Here is a 17,487-nt window from a genome sequence, read left to right on the forward strand (position 1 = left end):
GATACCAACCCATTCTTGATACACTCATGAATCAGTATTCTCTTCTCATATAGGGCCAGATGTATCAAGCTTCAAAAGTTATAAAATGGAGAGTGATAAACAATCAACCAATCAGCTCCTACCTATCATTTTTTAAACCCAGCCTGTAGCATGGCAGGTAGGAGCTGATTGGCTGGCTGTTTATCACTCTCCATTTTATCACTTTTGATGCTTGATACATCTGGCCCATAATATGCATGTTTTAAGAATAAATATATAGTACATATCTAAGCAATATGCCTTTTTCAGAAACAATCACAACATCTATACAAGACGCGTTTCCTCAATTCATGAAGAAAAGAAGGATCATTGTCACTATTGCCTGTTGTGCTTTTCTGTTTCTGCTTGGACTGCTTTGTGTTACCCAGGTATCATTACATTTATCACTGTGGTTATCAATCATGGGGAGATGTGGGAGCAGGTTCCAGGTGGCATGCTGCTGCAACCCTTTAGCGCCTTTTGTTAATGTTAGTATTAGTCTGAATGCACAAGGGCTTTGAGTGGCTGCAGTCACAAATATCGGAAGCACCATTGTGACATTCACCTACCCTATGCTAGGTGCATGATCCAGTAGAGAGCCATGCCAGACCCAGGTAAGGGGGTGAGGGGGGGGGGGGGGGGGATCTGGGCCATGACTTACAAAGATGATAAAATATTACAAAATAAAATGTGCTTCACATTTTTAACACTAGGGGGGCAAGGGTTAGTGTGGCGAGGGCAAATGCTTTCTACCTTACTTAACAGGAAGCGGATCCCTCCCTGGCCAGCGCCATCTTCCCAGTGATATTTGGGAAGACAACGCTAGTCACTAGAGACAAAAGACACAGTGCAAGAGTTTTTTATGTCTATGGGCGGGATGTACTAAAAGGAAAATGCGGTAAAAAGGGGGTTTTACCGCATTTTCCTATTTACCATTACCCGTCCGCCCCGTTTTCGCATGGCAGGGTACCCTATACCCTATAGAAGCCCACCGTCTGCACATGCCCCCCCCCCCTCCCGTCCTCCTGATCTCCTCCTCCCCGTGCAGGTGTCACAGCCGGCTTCAGGGGGGAGAAGGAGATGCAGGGGGACGCTGGCAGCCGCCGGAGACCCCCGCAGACCACATTACAGGTATCGCGGGGGTCTCTGTCACCGCAACCCGATGCTAGCTGCATATGTTAGTGCATCGCGGCGGCTGCCAGGCAAAGGGCGGTGGTGTATATTAATACATCCCGCCCCATGTGCGGCGCCATCTTTTTGCAAATGTGTACTCTGGTGAACGGGGGGTTGAGAGCAGAAACAGACCCCCAGGAGCCTTGTCCCAGCTAATTAGTACTTGCAACTTTTAGTTTATGGTCCTATAGAAGGATGTGCAGTCACAAGAAAATATCACATCGGCAATGTGCGCCAATCAGATCCCTGTTTATGTGATAATAAAGCAGAGATGTAATCACAGTTGGAGCTTCCGTAGACATTTAAAGTGAATACAGTTTGCATTAACAGTGCCCCCTTGCTCACATGCTTCTAATAATACCTCATGCTCTATCCTGTATTATTTTTATTGGAGAAAATAGGTGGTTGGTAAAGACTAAGCAGAAAATAATATTAAAAAGAAGTAAATAAAAATAATTCTTTCCCCACAAAATTGAGATGACATAGGTGTGTGGCTAGTCTGGGTATATGGCAAATATTTTCCTAAAACTGTGTTATTCTAAAACTGTACACATGCATCGATTTTTGGCTATATAGAAGCAAAATCGAATCCACATCGAATGGTTTTTAGGACACTTTCGATCTGCATTTGATTCAATGCTCGCTCCTGTTTTCTCAAAGTTGAACGGAAAAATCTACTGTGCAGCCAAGGAAATATCGAATTCGATCCAGTAAATCAAATTTACCATAAATGTAAATCAAATTCGAATTATCTAATGCAAAAGTATAGATCTAATGCCAAATTGAATAGGAAGATCGGTACTTGTTTCCTAGCACGGCCACCACGATTTCTATCGTGGTGGTCGTGTCGGAAAAAAAATTGTATCGGTTGCGTCGGGTGCATACCAAAACGCACACGACGCGACCGACGTGATGTACCCGATTTCTCCATAGGCTTCAATGTTAAAATAATTTAACATTGAAGCCTATGGAGAAATCGGGTCCTTCGTGTCCATAGGCTTCAATGTTAAATTATTTTAACATTGAAACTGAGTCCATTTAACATAGTAATAAATGGTAAAAGGGCCAATATGGGCCATTTCTCATTGGGTATGGCCCCGTCATGTGTGTAAAAAATAATGGCCCCCCATTGTGGCCACCACCCCCACGATTGACGCGAACCCGAAGCGTGGCGAGCGCAGCGAGCCCGCGAGGGGCGGCGGTGCGCGTCCTCTGACTTTTTCATTCCCCTACTATCTACGTCGACGTGGAGTTGAGAATAGATTAGTGTGGCGAACGCACCGAGCCACCGAGCCCGAAGCGTGGCGAGCGCACGCTGATACCTTCACAGATCCCTGCGTCCCCTCGCGGGCTTTACAGGTATCAGCGTCCCCTCGCGGGGCACGCTGCGCTCGCCACGCTTCGGGCTCGGTGGCTCGCTGCGCTCACCACACTAATCTATTCTCAACTCCACGCCGACGTGGATAGTAGGGGAATGAAAAGGTCGGAGGACGCGCACCGCCGCCCCTCGCGGGCTCGCTGCGCTCGCCACGCTTCGGGTTCGTGTCAATCGTGGGGGTGGCGGCCACAATGGGGGGCCATTATTTTTTACACACATGACGGGGCCATACCCAATGAGAAATGGCCCATATTCGGCCTTTTTCCCATTTTTTCCTATGTTAAATGGACTCAGTTTCAATGTTAAAATAATTTAACATTGAAGCCTATGGACAAATCGGGTCCATCGCATAGGCTTCAATGTTAAATATTTTAACATTGAAGCCTATGGAGAAATCGGGGGCATCGCGTCGGGCGCGCATAGGCTTCAATGTTAAAATATTTTAACATTGAAGCCTATGGGGAAATCGTGGGCATCGCGTTGGTCGCGTCGTGTGCCTTCTTAAGGCACATGACCGACGCGATGTACCCGAGTAGTGCTTTTTTCAAAGGAAATCGCGGGCATCGTGTGCCTTAAAGTTAAGGCACACGATGCCCGCGATTGTGGCCGTGCTAGGAAACAAGTACCGGAAGATCTAATGCCAGATCTAATAGAAAATCAAATCTAACATCGAATCTAAAGCAAAACGAAGTGTGTATACACAGCTTGATACTGTGACGTCATCAGGCGTAAGATAGCGAGGGTATATTAAGTGTCATTAAGTTAACCACTTCTTCTCGTAAAAAGAAATGATCAGATCCCTCAAGTGAACAAGGGTCAAAGGTGAGACCCTTAAAGCTGTAACATTGTCTATCAATGATACAAGAGAAAAGGGAAATCACTGCAAAGGTTCCACTCCATCTCTATGGTCCTCAGGTTGGATATGGCGCAAATGCATACGGTTATACACTTACAGTTCAGTTTATGCGATTATTTGAACCTAGGAGCTTAATCCATGTTTCCTCTACGGTAACTCTACTGGCATTAAATTCATAAATGTTATCTGGCATAGCAGCAAATTAATATACACACTATCCTGTTCTTCTGTTTTAATCCTTATTGTTTTCCTAAGGCAGGAATTTACTGGGTAAACCTGATTGATTACTTCTGTAGCGGATGGGCCATTCTCTTTTCTGCCGTGCTTGAATTGGTAGCCGTATGCTATATATATGGTAAGATATATTCAAAGTATTACTGTATGTACTGATGTAGTAGAGATGATTTTGCAATATGGTTGATATGATTCAGAATACAACAGCTGTATGTATTTGATGTTTTAAATGATGCCATGCCAGCGCTAAAACAAGCATTCCCAATGACCTGTGCTATCCCCGCCTCCTTTACTAGTGACATCATGTAGAGTGGGCAGGTCGCCAGCACTGGAAACTACAGTGGTCTCCGGAGTCTGGGACACTCTATTAAACAGTAGTGAAATGCTGCTGAGGGGGCACTAATGCCCCTGCAGCATCCCACTACTGCCGCTCAATGCACCCTGCAAACCAGAAGCTTAGGCAGTGGGGTGGGTGCACCCACAGGGCCTCTGCACTCGGTGGCACTCTGCTTGCCCATAGCTGGGTGCGGCACTGCAGAGCCGGCCCTAGGCATAGGCAAACTAGGCAATTGCCTAGGGCATTTGGAATGCCATGGGGCATCAGCAACTTCTGCTGATTAAAATGATATGCAGCATGCCTATATTCTGTGTGTGAGTGAGGCTGTATCTGCATATGAATTAGTGTATTCATGGAAATCACTGTAACATAGCATTCCGTATGCAGGTACAGCCACAGTCGCACACAGAATATAGGCATGCTGCATATCATTTTAATCATTGGAAGCTCCTTGTGTGTCCTGGTCACATAACAATTCAAATAAGAAGCATTCTCAGCAAAAATGGCACCCAACATTAGCAGAACTGGCCAGGAGCTGCATGGCCTATTGAGGCAAGATGTTTGAGCAAACATCTGTATCCAAGCCGAGGCAGAGGTCACAGTGTTAGCGGCTGTGCGAGTGCTGTCTGTGGGTGGGTTGGTTGTGCAATAGTGTTCTGCATATGTGTAAGGGGCATTATGTGCGTCATGTGTATATGGGCATTAATAATGTGCAACATATGTGTAAGGGGCTTACAGTATGTGTGTCGTTATGTGTATGAAGGGCATTAATAAAGGTTGACATAATGTGTGGCATTATGTTTATAAGGACATTAATAATGTGTGTCATGTGTAAGGGACATTACTGTGTGGTATTATCAGGGGTGCCGAGAGAAAGGGGTAGGGGCAGTGTTCCCTCTAAGCTGTGCGCATGTGCGCGCGCACACACCTTGAAGAGCATGCGCACAGACATTACAACTGAGCGCACAAAGCAGTAGTGGTCCCTTTTTGCAGTTGTGGACTCAATTAATGTGTGTTTCACCCATTAACTACATTGTGTACTGTTTTTTGAATGTTTAAATGTTTAATATCATTTTGAAGTAAAGTTAACACAAATGCTGAACATCATTTTCCAGTTAAATATAAGTGACGCACAAAAATGTAAGTTTCATTCCAAAGTTGCACAGCCAAAATCTTTAGCAGCACACAGCCTTCGTAAAATTAGAGGGAACATTGGGTAGGGGGTACAAATTACCCAGGCCCAAGTCTGATGGAAGGGCCCAGTGGGGGCCTCGGGCCCCCTCCCCTTAAGTGACATCAGCAGCTCTTCTGCTCTGCCCAGCACACACTGCTTTGTGCTGGGTTGCAGTGTGACCATGCAGGTGCTTAAAATACAATATTTTCTTAGGATTTTTTTCTAAAGGTATAATGTGAATAATGTGAGGAGTAATGTATTTAAGGTAAAATGGTACTAATTTGTGATGTAACGTGAATAAGGGACACCATCACATGATATAATGTGAATAAAGTTGCACTACTGTGTGGCATAATTTGAATTGGGGGTACTATTGTGTGGCCATGCCCCTTCCTAGTAAGAACACACCCCTGTTTGGGCTGCACACCGAATGTGTGCACTGTTTCTATTTAAAATATTGGGGGTAGGAGCACCAAAATGATGACTGCTGTGATGAGGGTTGATGGTGCTGGGAATGGGGAGCAGGGTCAGAGGCGGAACTAGTGGCGGTGCTAGGGGGCACCAGCCAAAATCTTGCCTAGGGCGTCATTTAGGCTAGGGTCGGCTCTGTCCCATTCTAGTAAATTGCCATAATTTTAATCCAGTACTTTCACATTTTTATAGGGCAACATTTATACCATACTTGTGCATTTATGTGATAATGCAGGTCTGGACATAATCCTGTTATCATTTAGAGACCGAGGGACAGATGCACTAAGCTTCAAAAGTGATAAAACGGAGAGTGATAAACAGCCAGCCAATCAGCACCTACCTGCCATGTCACATGCTGTGTTTGAAAAATGTCAGGCAGGAGCTGATTGGTTGGTTGTTTGTCACTCTCCATTTTATCACTATTGAAGCTTAGTGCTTCTGGCCCTGTATGTTATGTTTTTCTTTACTGTGCTTGCTTCATTTCCAGAGGCATCTGAACATACAGTGTAGGAGGGGTTGGCTATGGTCTCTCATTTGGGTGATATTTAATATTTCCAGGTACAATATATCCCGGAAAGGGTGCTTTAAGGGGATATGCTGCAAATATTGAATATTAAATAAGTCCCTAATGTAAGATAGGTGTGTATCACCACCTGCTGACAAAACCTGGTAATGTTACAATGAGATATATTCATTTTACTGCTTTATGGTATACAAAGTATTAAAATCACAGAGCAACATTGTTAAAATTATAAAAAGAGGACAAAGAACTAAAACTTCATTGAGGGGTGCAAATAGTTTTCATATGTAGAATACTCCATACAGGTACAGAGGGGCTGATGCAAAAGTGAGTTCTATGCCAGTTTGTGTTAAGTTTCTTGCCCAGTAGATGGCAATGAGGTCAAAAATTGACCCCTGACTCTCCGTCCCAGCCATCTTTATAGTAGGGAATTAAGAAAATTAGCATATTTGTAATATGCCAAAATTGGAAACTAAAATAACATTTTATAAGTGCAATTACTGTAGGATAATCTATAGCTAACATGAGATGGTAGGAAATCGTCATTCAATGCATTATGAACAGAATCACTTCCACTCACGAAACCAGCACTCTATTACTTAGATTTAAAGTAGGCATTAAAAAGTCTAAATAGAGGTAAACAGTTAGAAATGCAGGGGAAGGTGCAAGATGAGAGGCAAGTGTCAGGCAGAAGTCATAGGTCAAAGGTGAGAGGCAGGTGGCAGGAAGGCATCAAAGGCCCAAGGTGGGATTTAAGGGGAAGTAAGGTGTCACAGGCTCACAGTGGGATTTGGGTGGCGGGCAGGTGTCACAGGCACAAGGTGGTATGCAGGCGGCAGACAGGTATCCTTAGCCCATGGTGAGAGGCAGGGAGTGGGAAGGTGTCAAAAGCCCAAGGTAGGATTTGAGCTGAAGGTAGGCGTCACAGGTTCAAGGGGTGATTTGTGCAGAAGGTAGCTGTGAAGGCCCAAAGTGGGATTCGAACAGAAGGTAGGTGCCCCAGGCCCAAGGTAGGATTTGTGCAGAAGGTTGCTTCAAAGGCTCATAGTGGGATTCGAGCGGAGGGCAGGTGCCACAGTCCCAAAGTGTGATTCGGGCAGATGGTATGTGCCCCAGGCCAAAGGTGGGATTCGGGCGGAAGGTAGGTATCAAAGGGCCAAGGTTGGAGTCAGGCAGTAGGTAGGTGCCACAGATTCAAGGTGGGATTTGAGCAGAAGGTAAGGTGTCAGAAGAAGGGATTGTCTCTGAGTTTCCCCCACCTTTCTCTCTTTGGGTGTGGTATAACACACCGACAGTCGGGATTCTGACAGTCATTAGCCCGACGTCGGAATCCCGACTGCACAGCGGGAGGGAGCACAACGAAGCCCCTTGCGGGCTCACTGCGCTTGTCACACTGCGGGCACAGTGACTCGCTTTCTATTTTATTCTCCCTCTATAGGGGTCATGGACGCCCACGAGGGAGCAGTCGGGATTCCGACGTTGGGGTAATGACTGTCGGAATCCCAGAATCCCGTGAGTCGCCCGGCACCCTCTCTCTTTCCCAACCCAATACTATTTGCCCAAACTCTCCTTCTCCCTCCCCCTGCTCTTTTGCCACCAACTCTTTCTCTCCTGTGCATCGCTGACACTCATGGCATTGCATTTCAATGTGATGACATAATTTTTATCAGCAGTCAATATTATTATATAGATTTGTGGAATGTTTGGGGAGGTAAGGCAGGAGCATGTTAGACAACTTTTCCGATAGACCAGCCAGTCTTTTAAAGAAAAAATACCCAGAATGCACAGTGAGCTTGTCAGTCAGCTTGTACAGTATACAGTATGTCAACATTTTTTGCAAATGGTGGTATTACTCATACGTTTTTTTTTATAAATGTTAAAAAAATCACATGTATTATATAATTAGAATTTTATTTTCTGTAACAGGTGGTAACCGGTTCATTAAAGACATTGAAATGATGATTGGGACAAAGCACTGGAGCTTCTGGCTGTGGTGGAGAGTTTGTTGGTTATTTGTGTCGCCAGCCCTGCTAACAGTACGTAATATATCATTTTGCTTTAGCAAATATGTCAGGCTTATGGTTAAACCATATTTCTCCTTATATTAAAAATGTAAGAATAACTATAACACCTTTGAAAATATTTTTGGTACTTATGTACTAACTGGGCTGCCGATTTTGAAATCGGGTCCATCGCATCGCATCCGACCATATCGCATGCGATGCGATGCGATGCGATGGACCCGATTTTTCCATAGGATTCAATGTTAAAATGGACTGAGTCCATTTTAACATGGAATTCAATGGGAAAAGGGGTCCTTTTCATACCCCTACTATCCAAGTGGGCATGGAGTTGGATATAAACCTGTGGCAAGCCCCGCGAGGGGACGGTATTCTGTGTCCCCTCGCGGGGCTCGCTTCGCTCGCCACGCTTCGGGCTCGGTGGCTCGCTACGCTCGCCACAGGTTTATATCCTGCTCCATGCCCACTTGGATAGTAGGGGTATGAAAAGGACCCCTTTTCCCATTGAATTCCATGTTAAAATGGACTCAGTCCATTTTAACATTGAATCCTATGGAAAAATCGGGTCATCGCATCGCATGCGATATGGTCGTATGCGATGCAATGCGATGCGATGCGATATTGCATCGCATCGCATCTGATTGTATGCCTTAAGTTAAGGCATACAATAAAAAAATCGGCAGCCCAGATAATACATAAGTACCGTATTTTCCTCTCAGGAAAAGAATAACAGGTACTTGTGAATTATCCGGGCGCCCGATTTTTGATCGGGTCCCAAAAAAACGCGTTGCGTCGCATCGCATCGCGTGTTAACCAAATGGCATGCGATGCGACGCGACGAGAGCAGGACCCGATTTTAGCAGTGGACCCGATTTTAACATTGGAATCAATGTAAAATGGTCCCTGAGACCCGATTTTACATTTATTTCAATGAAAAAATGCCCAAAACCCCCAAAAAGTGACAAAAGTGAAATCCCACCCCCATTGTTAACGCCACCCCACTAATGACGCCAACCCGAAGCGTGGCGAGCGTAGCGAGCCCGCGAGGGGCGGCGGTACGCGTCCTCCGACCTTTTCATACCCCCACTATCCACGTCGGCGTGGAGTTGAGAATAGAATAGTGTGGCGAGCCACCGAGCCCGAAGCGTGGCGAGCGCAGATGGGGTGGGGATAAGTCCTTAGAAAAGGGTGCCTCCCAGCTTCCACTTGGGGACCTTGTGAAATAGGGGGTCCTAATCTATGCATGTAAGTCAAAAAAAAGTCAGTTTATCTGCTGCCAAGTAGGAGTAATAGGAAAGAGAGCTTACCAGCATGTACGTGTATAGGACGAGTGCACGCGTGGCCATATTTTTATACTGTATCTGTATACCATACATTTTGGAGTCCTCACAGTGACGCACCTTGGCAACATTTGTATTTCAGTGCAAATCATACCCAAAATGGTTAAAATGTTATATCTTATAGTCATTCTAGTATGCTTACACGTGATATGTGTACCCAGCGATATCAGCATCGGTTGGAAGCTAATGATGTCTTCCGTCGACTGCACATTCAGGACGACAAAGGACGTGGTTATCTCCCTTGGGAGCATGCGTCGGTAACAATATAGGGGGTTATTCAGTAAGGATCTCAAAAGCAAAATCTTTCTCAAATGGTAAAAACCATGCTGCACTGCAGGTGGGGGCAAATGCAACATGTGGCATGGACTATGGCTTACACACACCAGCAATAAGAATTTTTAATAAACTATATGCCAGCGTATATAATAGTTGCCTACCCTAGTGCATTCTGCAGGAGACTCCCTGGAATAGCAGCAATCTCCCCCTCACCCTCATTAGTCTAGCAATCTCCCTCATGTCACCTAGCCCATATTACACTGTTACATCATAGTTACCTCCCCTCCTGCATCCTGCAGGAGACTCCCTGAAATAGCAGCAATCTCCCTCTCTCCCTGATTAGTCTAGCAATCTCCCTCATTTCACCTAGCTCACATTACACTGTTACATTTTTTGAGGAAAAAAGGAATGAGAGACAGATACATTTACAATGCATCATCTGCACCATTTCCCAGCACTTTACCAAGTATAGTATCTCTTACTAACTGCTGTGGGGCTCATCTACATTTGGATATAAGCCCTTTTAACAGATTCCTCTCAGATGTAGCAGTGCACACCCACGCTTCTAGGTGCAACGTGCACAATCTATTTTCACAATCTCTCCATATATGGAGCTAGCCACTCCCTTTGGGTGGAGCATGACACGCCCCCTCAATGGGGCGCTGCACAAAATTCTGCTATCAATTATGATCTCCCTGAAACTAGTTTTCAAAAGTATGGCGTATATGCATCCTGCACCAATATGGTAAAGAAGACCAGTCTGCCAGTGCATCTGATATATTAGAGGAACATGGATAATGACATATGGAACATAGAGTAGGTTACAGTTATATAAGATTATCCTCTGTGTGTCTTTGCAGGCAATCCTCTTGTGGTCTCTGATTACTTTTGAAGCCCCATCATATGGAAGCGTAAAGTATCCTGACTGGGGTACAGCTCTGGGCTGGTGCATTATCGGTTTCTCCCTTATATGGATTCCTATTGTAGCTGCAGTAAAGCTTTACTTTGCGCGAGGAAACATTATGAAGGTAAGCCAATTAGCACAGGGAATATCCTGTAACAGCTCCAGCAGCTGCAGCAGACACAAGTTAATGCTGATAGTGTAGTGAAGAGATGGTGGGAAAGAGGAGCCATTTACAGGCTGGGAGCCTCAATCACATGACATTATGGGCCTAATTCACATCTGATTGCACAGCTGCGAATTCTCAGGCCGGGCGATTATCGATAGACTGTGCAGGTGTATGGCACATAGTACGTATGCGCGATGCCATCCTCCAATAAAATCCTGCTACGTTTTTGTTTGCTGGCCGGTGTTTGGGAGTGGTAACCGGATGTTTTTCTGGAAGTGTCAGGAAAAAGACAGGCGTGCCCAGGGGAAGTCATGTGACCCAGATCAGCCTGTTTCTTTAGCAACCACCAGATAAGTCCCGGGCTACGCACTGACAGCACACCCTGAAAAAAAATCAATCTATGGTTAGCGGTTTGTGTCAGGGGGACTGCCATCCCCACTAAGGGATACTGTATGAGTGATATAAAAGGTTGTCTAATGATCTCTCATCACTTAAGATGGTATTTCGGGTGCAATATAAATTCTAACTGTGATTGTTTTCCCCTGTAAAATCCAATGTGAATGTTCTCATATACCAGTCAAAACTCTACTATCATTGATGTCCTGCAAATAGGTGGCTGCTGCTCCATATTATATAGCAACAGCACAAATGATCTAGCTATATAGTAAAGCCCCAGACACACTAGACGATGCCGGCAGGGAGAGAGAGGGCCTTCTGTACATGCTCAGATGAGGGAGGGGATCGTTAACAATGCACAGGAACACACTAGACAAGATAGTAAAAGATGTCATTTACTATTTAATGTAGTTTGTATGGGTCTTGTCAGTGGTCTGCCCTATCTCCATCATGCATGGTGGGAGGTGGGGTGTGCACCCCAATAGCTCCCACTGCAGCATCTGGGCAAAGCACCAAGAGAGAAGAGAAGGGACTATTGCGTCAGGGTTGCCCATTCCGAGAGGATCCTGAAAAGTGGGCCCACTCCCGGTTCCCCGGAAAGGGGGGCAAGCTCTCTCAGATCACGGGCAGTCTCCCGCAAACTCCCCTCGGCAAAGGGGTCTGTGGGAGCAAATGATGCAAATCACGTCATTGTAGCCCCGCCCCCTGCTGTGCAATGCCTAAAAACCCTGCATTGCACAGCCGGGAGCGTGGCTGCGAGGATGCTATCATGCTGGCCACGCCCCCACATCTGTGATCCAACGGCCGCCCATCCCACTCTATCCCACCTCATCATCTCTCTCTCTCACTGCACTGCCTGCTTCTCCTGGAGAGGGCAGCCACAAAGTAGGCAACCATGTATTGCGCTGGAACAGGTAGCGTGGAGGGGACAGGATGCAAAAGAGCAGGAGTGGGTCCTTGTCACTAGTATATTATAAGTAGTGGGAGCTCCAGGTGCATCAACTACAGTAGTAAGAAGTGATAAGTAGTAAGAAGTAAGAAGAAGTAAGAAGTGATAATAGTCATTATCAGCATGGCGTATTATGCACGAGTGGGTCCTGAAGGGTGGATAGGGATCCTTTTCCAGGTCTCCCATGGTTGTGTTTATGGGATCACTCCCTTGCTGTGCTTGGCCTCTGCTTGCATGCTCCAACTTCTCTCTATGGTACTGCAGCATATCTAGGAGGGGGGAATTGACTAAGATGGGAATTCTATTTCACATGGGATGTTGCTATGGGAAACCAATCAGATTCTATCTATGATCTTCTAGAAGGTGTTAAATAAACAAGAAGTAGATTCTGATTGGTTGCCCAAAGCAAGACTTTTAATGTACATGCAAAGTCCAGAAATAAGTGCAAAAACAAGATACATGGGTCCAACACTACTGTACATCAGCACTATATGACAGCACGTGTGAATATATTATAAGCATCTGTCTTTTTTAGATCATCAGACCAGCTGAGAACTGGGGACCTGCACTCGCCCAGCATCGGGGCGAACGTTACAGTCACATTCCAGATAACAGTATAGAAAAGGACGTCCTAGAGATTCCGACAGTGACTGAGAATATGGGACATGACAATGACGCCTACTTTTGACGGGACTCCGTAACATATGGCTGGCCTACTGGGAGTATACCTAAATCAAGAGTCAACTAAATGTATTCTAATAAAGAGACTGAACTGTCAGGATAGTGTACATAAATATATTTAATTTTGTGTGCAATAAACTATTGAACCAGATGCAGTTCTATGTGCCTTTTAGTAAATATTGTATATCCTTTAGCAAGAGTATCGTTGAGGAGTATCACTCCAGGGGACTCTCCTGGACTCACAGACAAAGTTTCGGGAGACCCCTGGAATGGGCTGTTTCGAGGACGGCAACTAAAGTGACATGGTGACCACAAAAAGTTACCCTGGAATGCCTGAAGATACCTTGATGGTGCATGCCACCTCTCCTCAAATGTACACCATTCACCCCTTTAGTACCAAAATGTAAATTTAAAATACTTTTAAATTTTGTTGCCCGATACACTGGTCTTAAGGCCCTTATTCTGGTTGACTCACTCTGATGCAAATTCGGATCCTTGCAAGTCACCCTAACCCTGCCTTGCGAATGGTCAGCCGGCACCACCCATTCGCAAGCGGGATTCCATCGCAAGGCTTGCGAATGGTTGTTTTACATGAACATCCATTCGCATGCCAGGGGGAACATCTTCCATCTTTAGATGGTCACCGACAATGGAATGATGGTGAAGGAGCCCGCAAGGCGGGGTTATAATGACTCGCAAGGTTTTAAATTTGCATCTGAGCGAGTCAACCAGAATAAGGGCCCTGATGTGTATTACCGGGCATCTTGTATCACATAGGAGCCATTTCAGGTAAGCTACGAAGATCGCAGCTTACCGAGCACTTGAGACAACGCCTGTTGCCCGTTTAGTGGGATACTGACTGTCACGATCCCCACTGTCGGAAGCGTATACCACACCCGGGGGAACGCCCAGCATTTTCATGGGGACCATAAAATGTTGGGCGTTACCATGGGCGACCCCCATCCCCGCCACCGTCTGCCCCCATGCTTGTGAGTGGCTCCGCAACTATTCAAGTCACTGAAACCATTCGCAAACGGGAGCTGCACATGTGCATAATAGATCATGAGCAGTCCCCATATGGTACTGTAAGATCAGAAATAAAAGGGAGGGAATGCAAATATTTGCAAAAAAAATCGGTACTTGTTTCCTAGCACGGCGCCCACGATATTCAGTCGTATGGCATCTTATGCATTGTATTGCATCGCATGCCATATACCCGCATGCGATGCAATGCGATGCAATGCGATGCAATGCGATGCAATGCGATGCAATGCGATGCAATGCGATGCAATGCGATTTTAAATTGTATAAGCACCCTAATGAGTTTTTTAATGGTAAATGGCCCCCGTATAAGATTTTTATTTGTATAAGCACCCTAATGGGTGCTTACACTGTTAAATGCACCCCCACGCCACCCCCACTATCAACGCCAACCCGAAGCGTGGCGAGCCGCGGCGGTACGCGTCCTCCGACCTTTTCATACCCCCACTATCCACGTCGCGTGGAGTTGATTCTATATAGTGTGGCGAGCGCAGCGAGCCACCGAGCCCGAAGCGTGGCGAGCGCAGCGCACTCGGTGAGGGGACGCGTATTACTTTACATGTATTCCGCGTCCGCTCGCCACGCTTCGGGCTCGGTGTTTTGCTGCGCTCACCACACTATCTAAAATCAACTCCGCACCGACGTGGATGGTGGGGGTATGAAAAGGTCGGAGGACGCGTACCGCCGCCCCTCGCGGCCTCGCTGCGCTCGCCACACTTCGGGTTGCCGTTGATAGTGGGGGTGGCGCGGGGGTGCTTTTAACATTGTAAGCACCCATTACGGTGCCTATACAATGAATAATCTTATAGGGGGCCCATTTAACATTGAAAACACCCATTAGGGTGCTTATACAGTTTTAAATCATATACCATTGTATATGTCATACAATGGCATACAATGCGATGGTATACGATTTAAAATTGTATAACATCGGCTACCATCACGTAACATCGCATCGCATTCCATCGTATGGCTTATGGTATGCGATGCGATGGGTGCCGTGCTAGGAAACAAGTACCAAAAAATCTTATTGCAAAAATGCTTAAAAATAACTTACCATCACTTTCTTCATGTATATATGACATAACACATGTGCATGCACAAACACAATCTTATGCTCCATGGTTGGTTGATTGGTTGGGTTGGGTGGGTCGAGTGGGAACCTCATGATGGATTACGAGCTGCAGACCAATATTACCAGAATTACACAAAATTATAATCAAATTGACGTGATTTTTTTGAGTCTTCACTTGCTTAGCAACATCAGATGCATAATGTTTTAGTGTCTGGAAATGCTTTCCATGCTATTTTAGACAAGATTTGAAGGATTGCCTATCCGTACCAAATTGCTAAGCTTTGAGGCAATTATGGGAGCTGAAGAGACTTAAGATGACGAACCTTTGACAATATATCACTACCATGTGGTGGAACATCTTCCATACCTAATCATTTTTTATTTCTAAAATTCGAAATTTCACTTCCCCCTATTGGCAAGCATCTTGCATCCACTTCATGGTGAAAAGAGGGCGATGGGTGTCATGGCCTCTTCCATCTGCCACAACAGATCTCCTGGATGCTAATGGCATAGGTTGGTAAGTAAGGATGCATATTATTCCTCACTGCACATTGCCACTTTTCTTGGTGTTGATACCTAATGATTGGCCTTTTTTTTACATTCCATGCAGTCTGATTGAATTAATTCTTCAGTGGTCATTATTTATCCATTGGCCAACAGTACTCTAGCATTGATGAAAGAATGCAAAACACAATGGGTGACATTCTATGCTCTGCGATTAGCGCGATTTTGCGGTAATTAGACCACAAAATGGCGCTATTGCATTTTCCCATTAAATCGCCGATTTAATGGGATGCGCACAGGGGCTGAAATCGCATATTTTGTGCGTAAAGGTCTGGTGAATAAAAATGCAAGATTAATTTGCATTTTTATCGCATCCAGATGTTTGCGCACAGAAAAGTATACAAGTCGCTTATTTAATGCTATGCGCATTTGCACATCGCATTATTTAAGTGACTAATTATCGCACTTATTTCAGACCTGGGTCTGTTAGGCGAATTAGGCAGAACCCTGCACAGATCGCAATGTTCTGTGCAGGGTTCTGCTTTAAAAAGTAAAATAAATGGTTAAATAAAAAAAAAAAACGAGCGCGGGGTCCCCCGCCCGAGTGTAACCAGCCCCGGGCTCACTGAGCCGGTGCTGGTGACATAAAATCAGGGTCCCCGACAAATAGGGGTCCCCTTGATTTTATGAAACCAGCACCAGACTCAAGGTCCGGCGCTGGTTCCCAAAATATGGGGGACAAAGTGACTAGGGGTCCCCCGTATTTTAAGAACCAGCACCGGACACAACCAGCCAGCAGGGTAATGCCACAGCCGGGGGGAGACTTTTTATACAAGTCCCCCCGGCCAAAGCATTAACCCCCTGGCTGGTCAGCATGGGCAGGGGTCCTGGGGAAGTGGGGACCCCCCCAATGAAGGGGTCCCCCCCCTCCAGGACTTACCAGCCCATGCTGATAGTCCGGGGCTGTCCTCCATGCCCCTGGGCTGTGGGCATGGAGCTGATGCTTTGTGTAAAAAAAAGAATGTAAACTATTGTTTTACACTGGCGAAATATCAGTCCCAGCAAGCCTACCCCGCATGCTGGGACTTGGGGAACCACAAGTCCCAGCATGCGGGGCATTAAAGTGCCCGCTGGCACTTGTAGTTCTGCAGTGTAAAAAATAGTGCACAAAATCACACTGACACCCTGTGAAATAAAACTTTAATACACACAAAACACACTGATACTTACCTACCTTGAGCCCGTAGGTCGGTCCCTGGATCCTGGATTCGTCCTCCGGGGCTCCAGGGCAGAAGAGTCCGGTTCCGGGGCCTTGGTCCTGGTTCCGGGGCTGGTCCTGGGGTTCCGGGGCTCCTGGCGTGAAGAATCCAGGGTCCGGGATCCGTGGTAGTCCAGAGGGGTACCTAAGGAGGAAAATCCTACTCACCTGCTCCCCGGCGGCGACCTCCGGTGACAGCGCTGCTCCCGAATGGTACCCGGCTTCAAGGAGTTGGTCCGGCGCTGAGATGTTGCCTCCTCGACGTCTGTGAACAGAATGATTTCTCGGCCAATCAGGAGCCGAGAAAGTCGGCTCCTGATTGGCCAGAAATCATTCTGAATATAGACGCCGACGGAGTAACATCTCTGCTCTGGATGCGCTGAGATGTTACTCCGTCGGCGTCTATATTCAGAATGATTTCTGGCCAATCAGGAGCCGACTTTCTCGGCTCCTGATTGGCCGAGAAATCATTCTGTTCACAGACGTCGAGGAGGCAACATCTCAGCGCCGGACCAACTCCTTGAAGCCGGGTACCATTCGGGAGCAGCGCTGTCACCGGAGGTCGCCACCGGGGAGCAGGATTTTCCTCCTTAGGTACCCCTCTGGACTACCACGGATCCCGGACCCCGGATTCTTCACGCCAGGAGCCCCGGAACCCCAGGACCAGCCCCGGAACCAGGACCAAGGCCCCGGAACCGAACTCTTCTGCCCTGGA

The 17,487-nt window shown here is 46.3% G+C and overlaps 1 protein-coding gene across 2 annotated transcripts in view; it reads left to right on the forward strand.

Annotated features, from left to right (window-relative positions):
* LOC146035892 (sodium- and chloride-dependent neutral and basic amino acid transporter B(0+)-like) overlaps nt 1-12,996 on the forward strand; it is a 41,639-nt gene extending 28,643 nt beyond the window's left edge. For both annotated transcript variants that reach the window (XM_083159590.1, XM_083159589.1), the window contains exons 9-13: nt 289-407; nt 3,681-3,780; nt 8,088-8,197; nt 10,659-10,826; nt 12,749-12,996. In XM_083159590.1, coding sequence (XP_083015716.1) covers nt 289-407; nt 3,681-3,780; nt 8,088-8,197; nt 10,659-10,826; nt 12,749-12,901 — 650 coding nt within the window. In that variant the 3' untranslated portion in view covers nt 12,902-12,996. The remainder of the gene's footprint in view (nt 1-288; nt 408-3,680; nt 3,781-8,087; nt 8,198-10,658; nt 10,827-12,748) is intronic.
* Nucleotides 12,997-17,487: the final 4,491 nt, after the last annotated feature.

Source organism: Crinia signifera, chromosome 9 (genome assembly GCF_055691185.1).
Source record: "Crinia signifera chromosome 9, ASM5569118v1, whole genome shotgun sequence".
Lineage (NCBI taxonomy): Eukaryota > Metazoa > Chordata > Amphibia > Anura > Myobatrachidae > Crinia > Crinia signifera.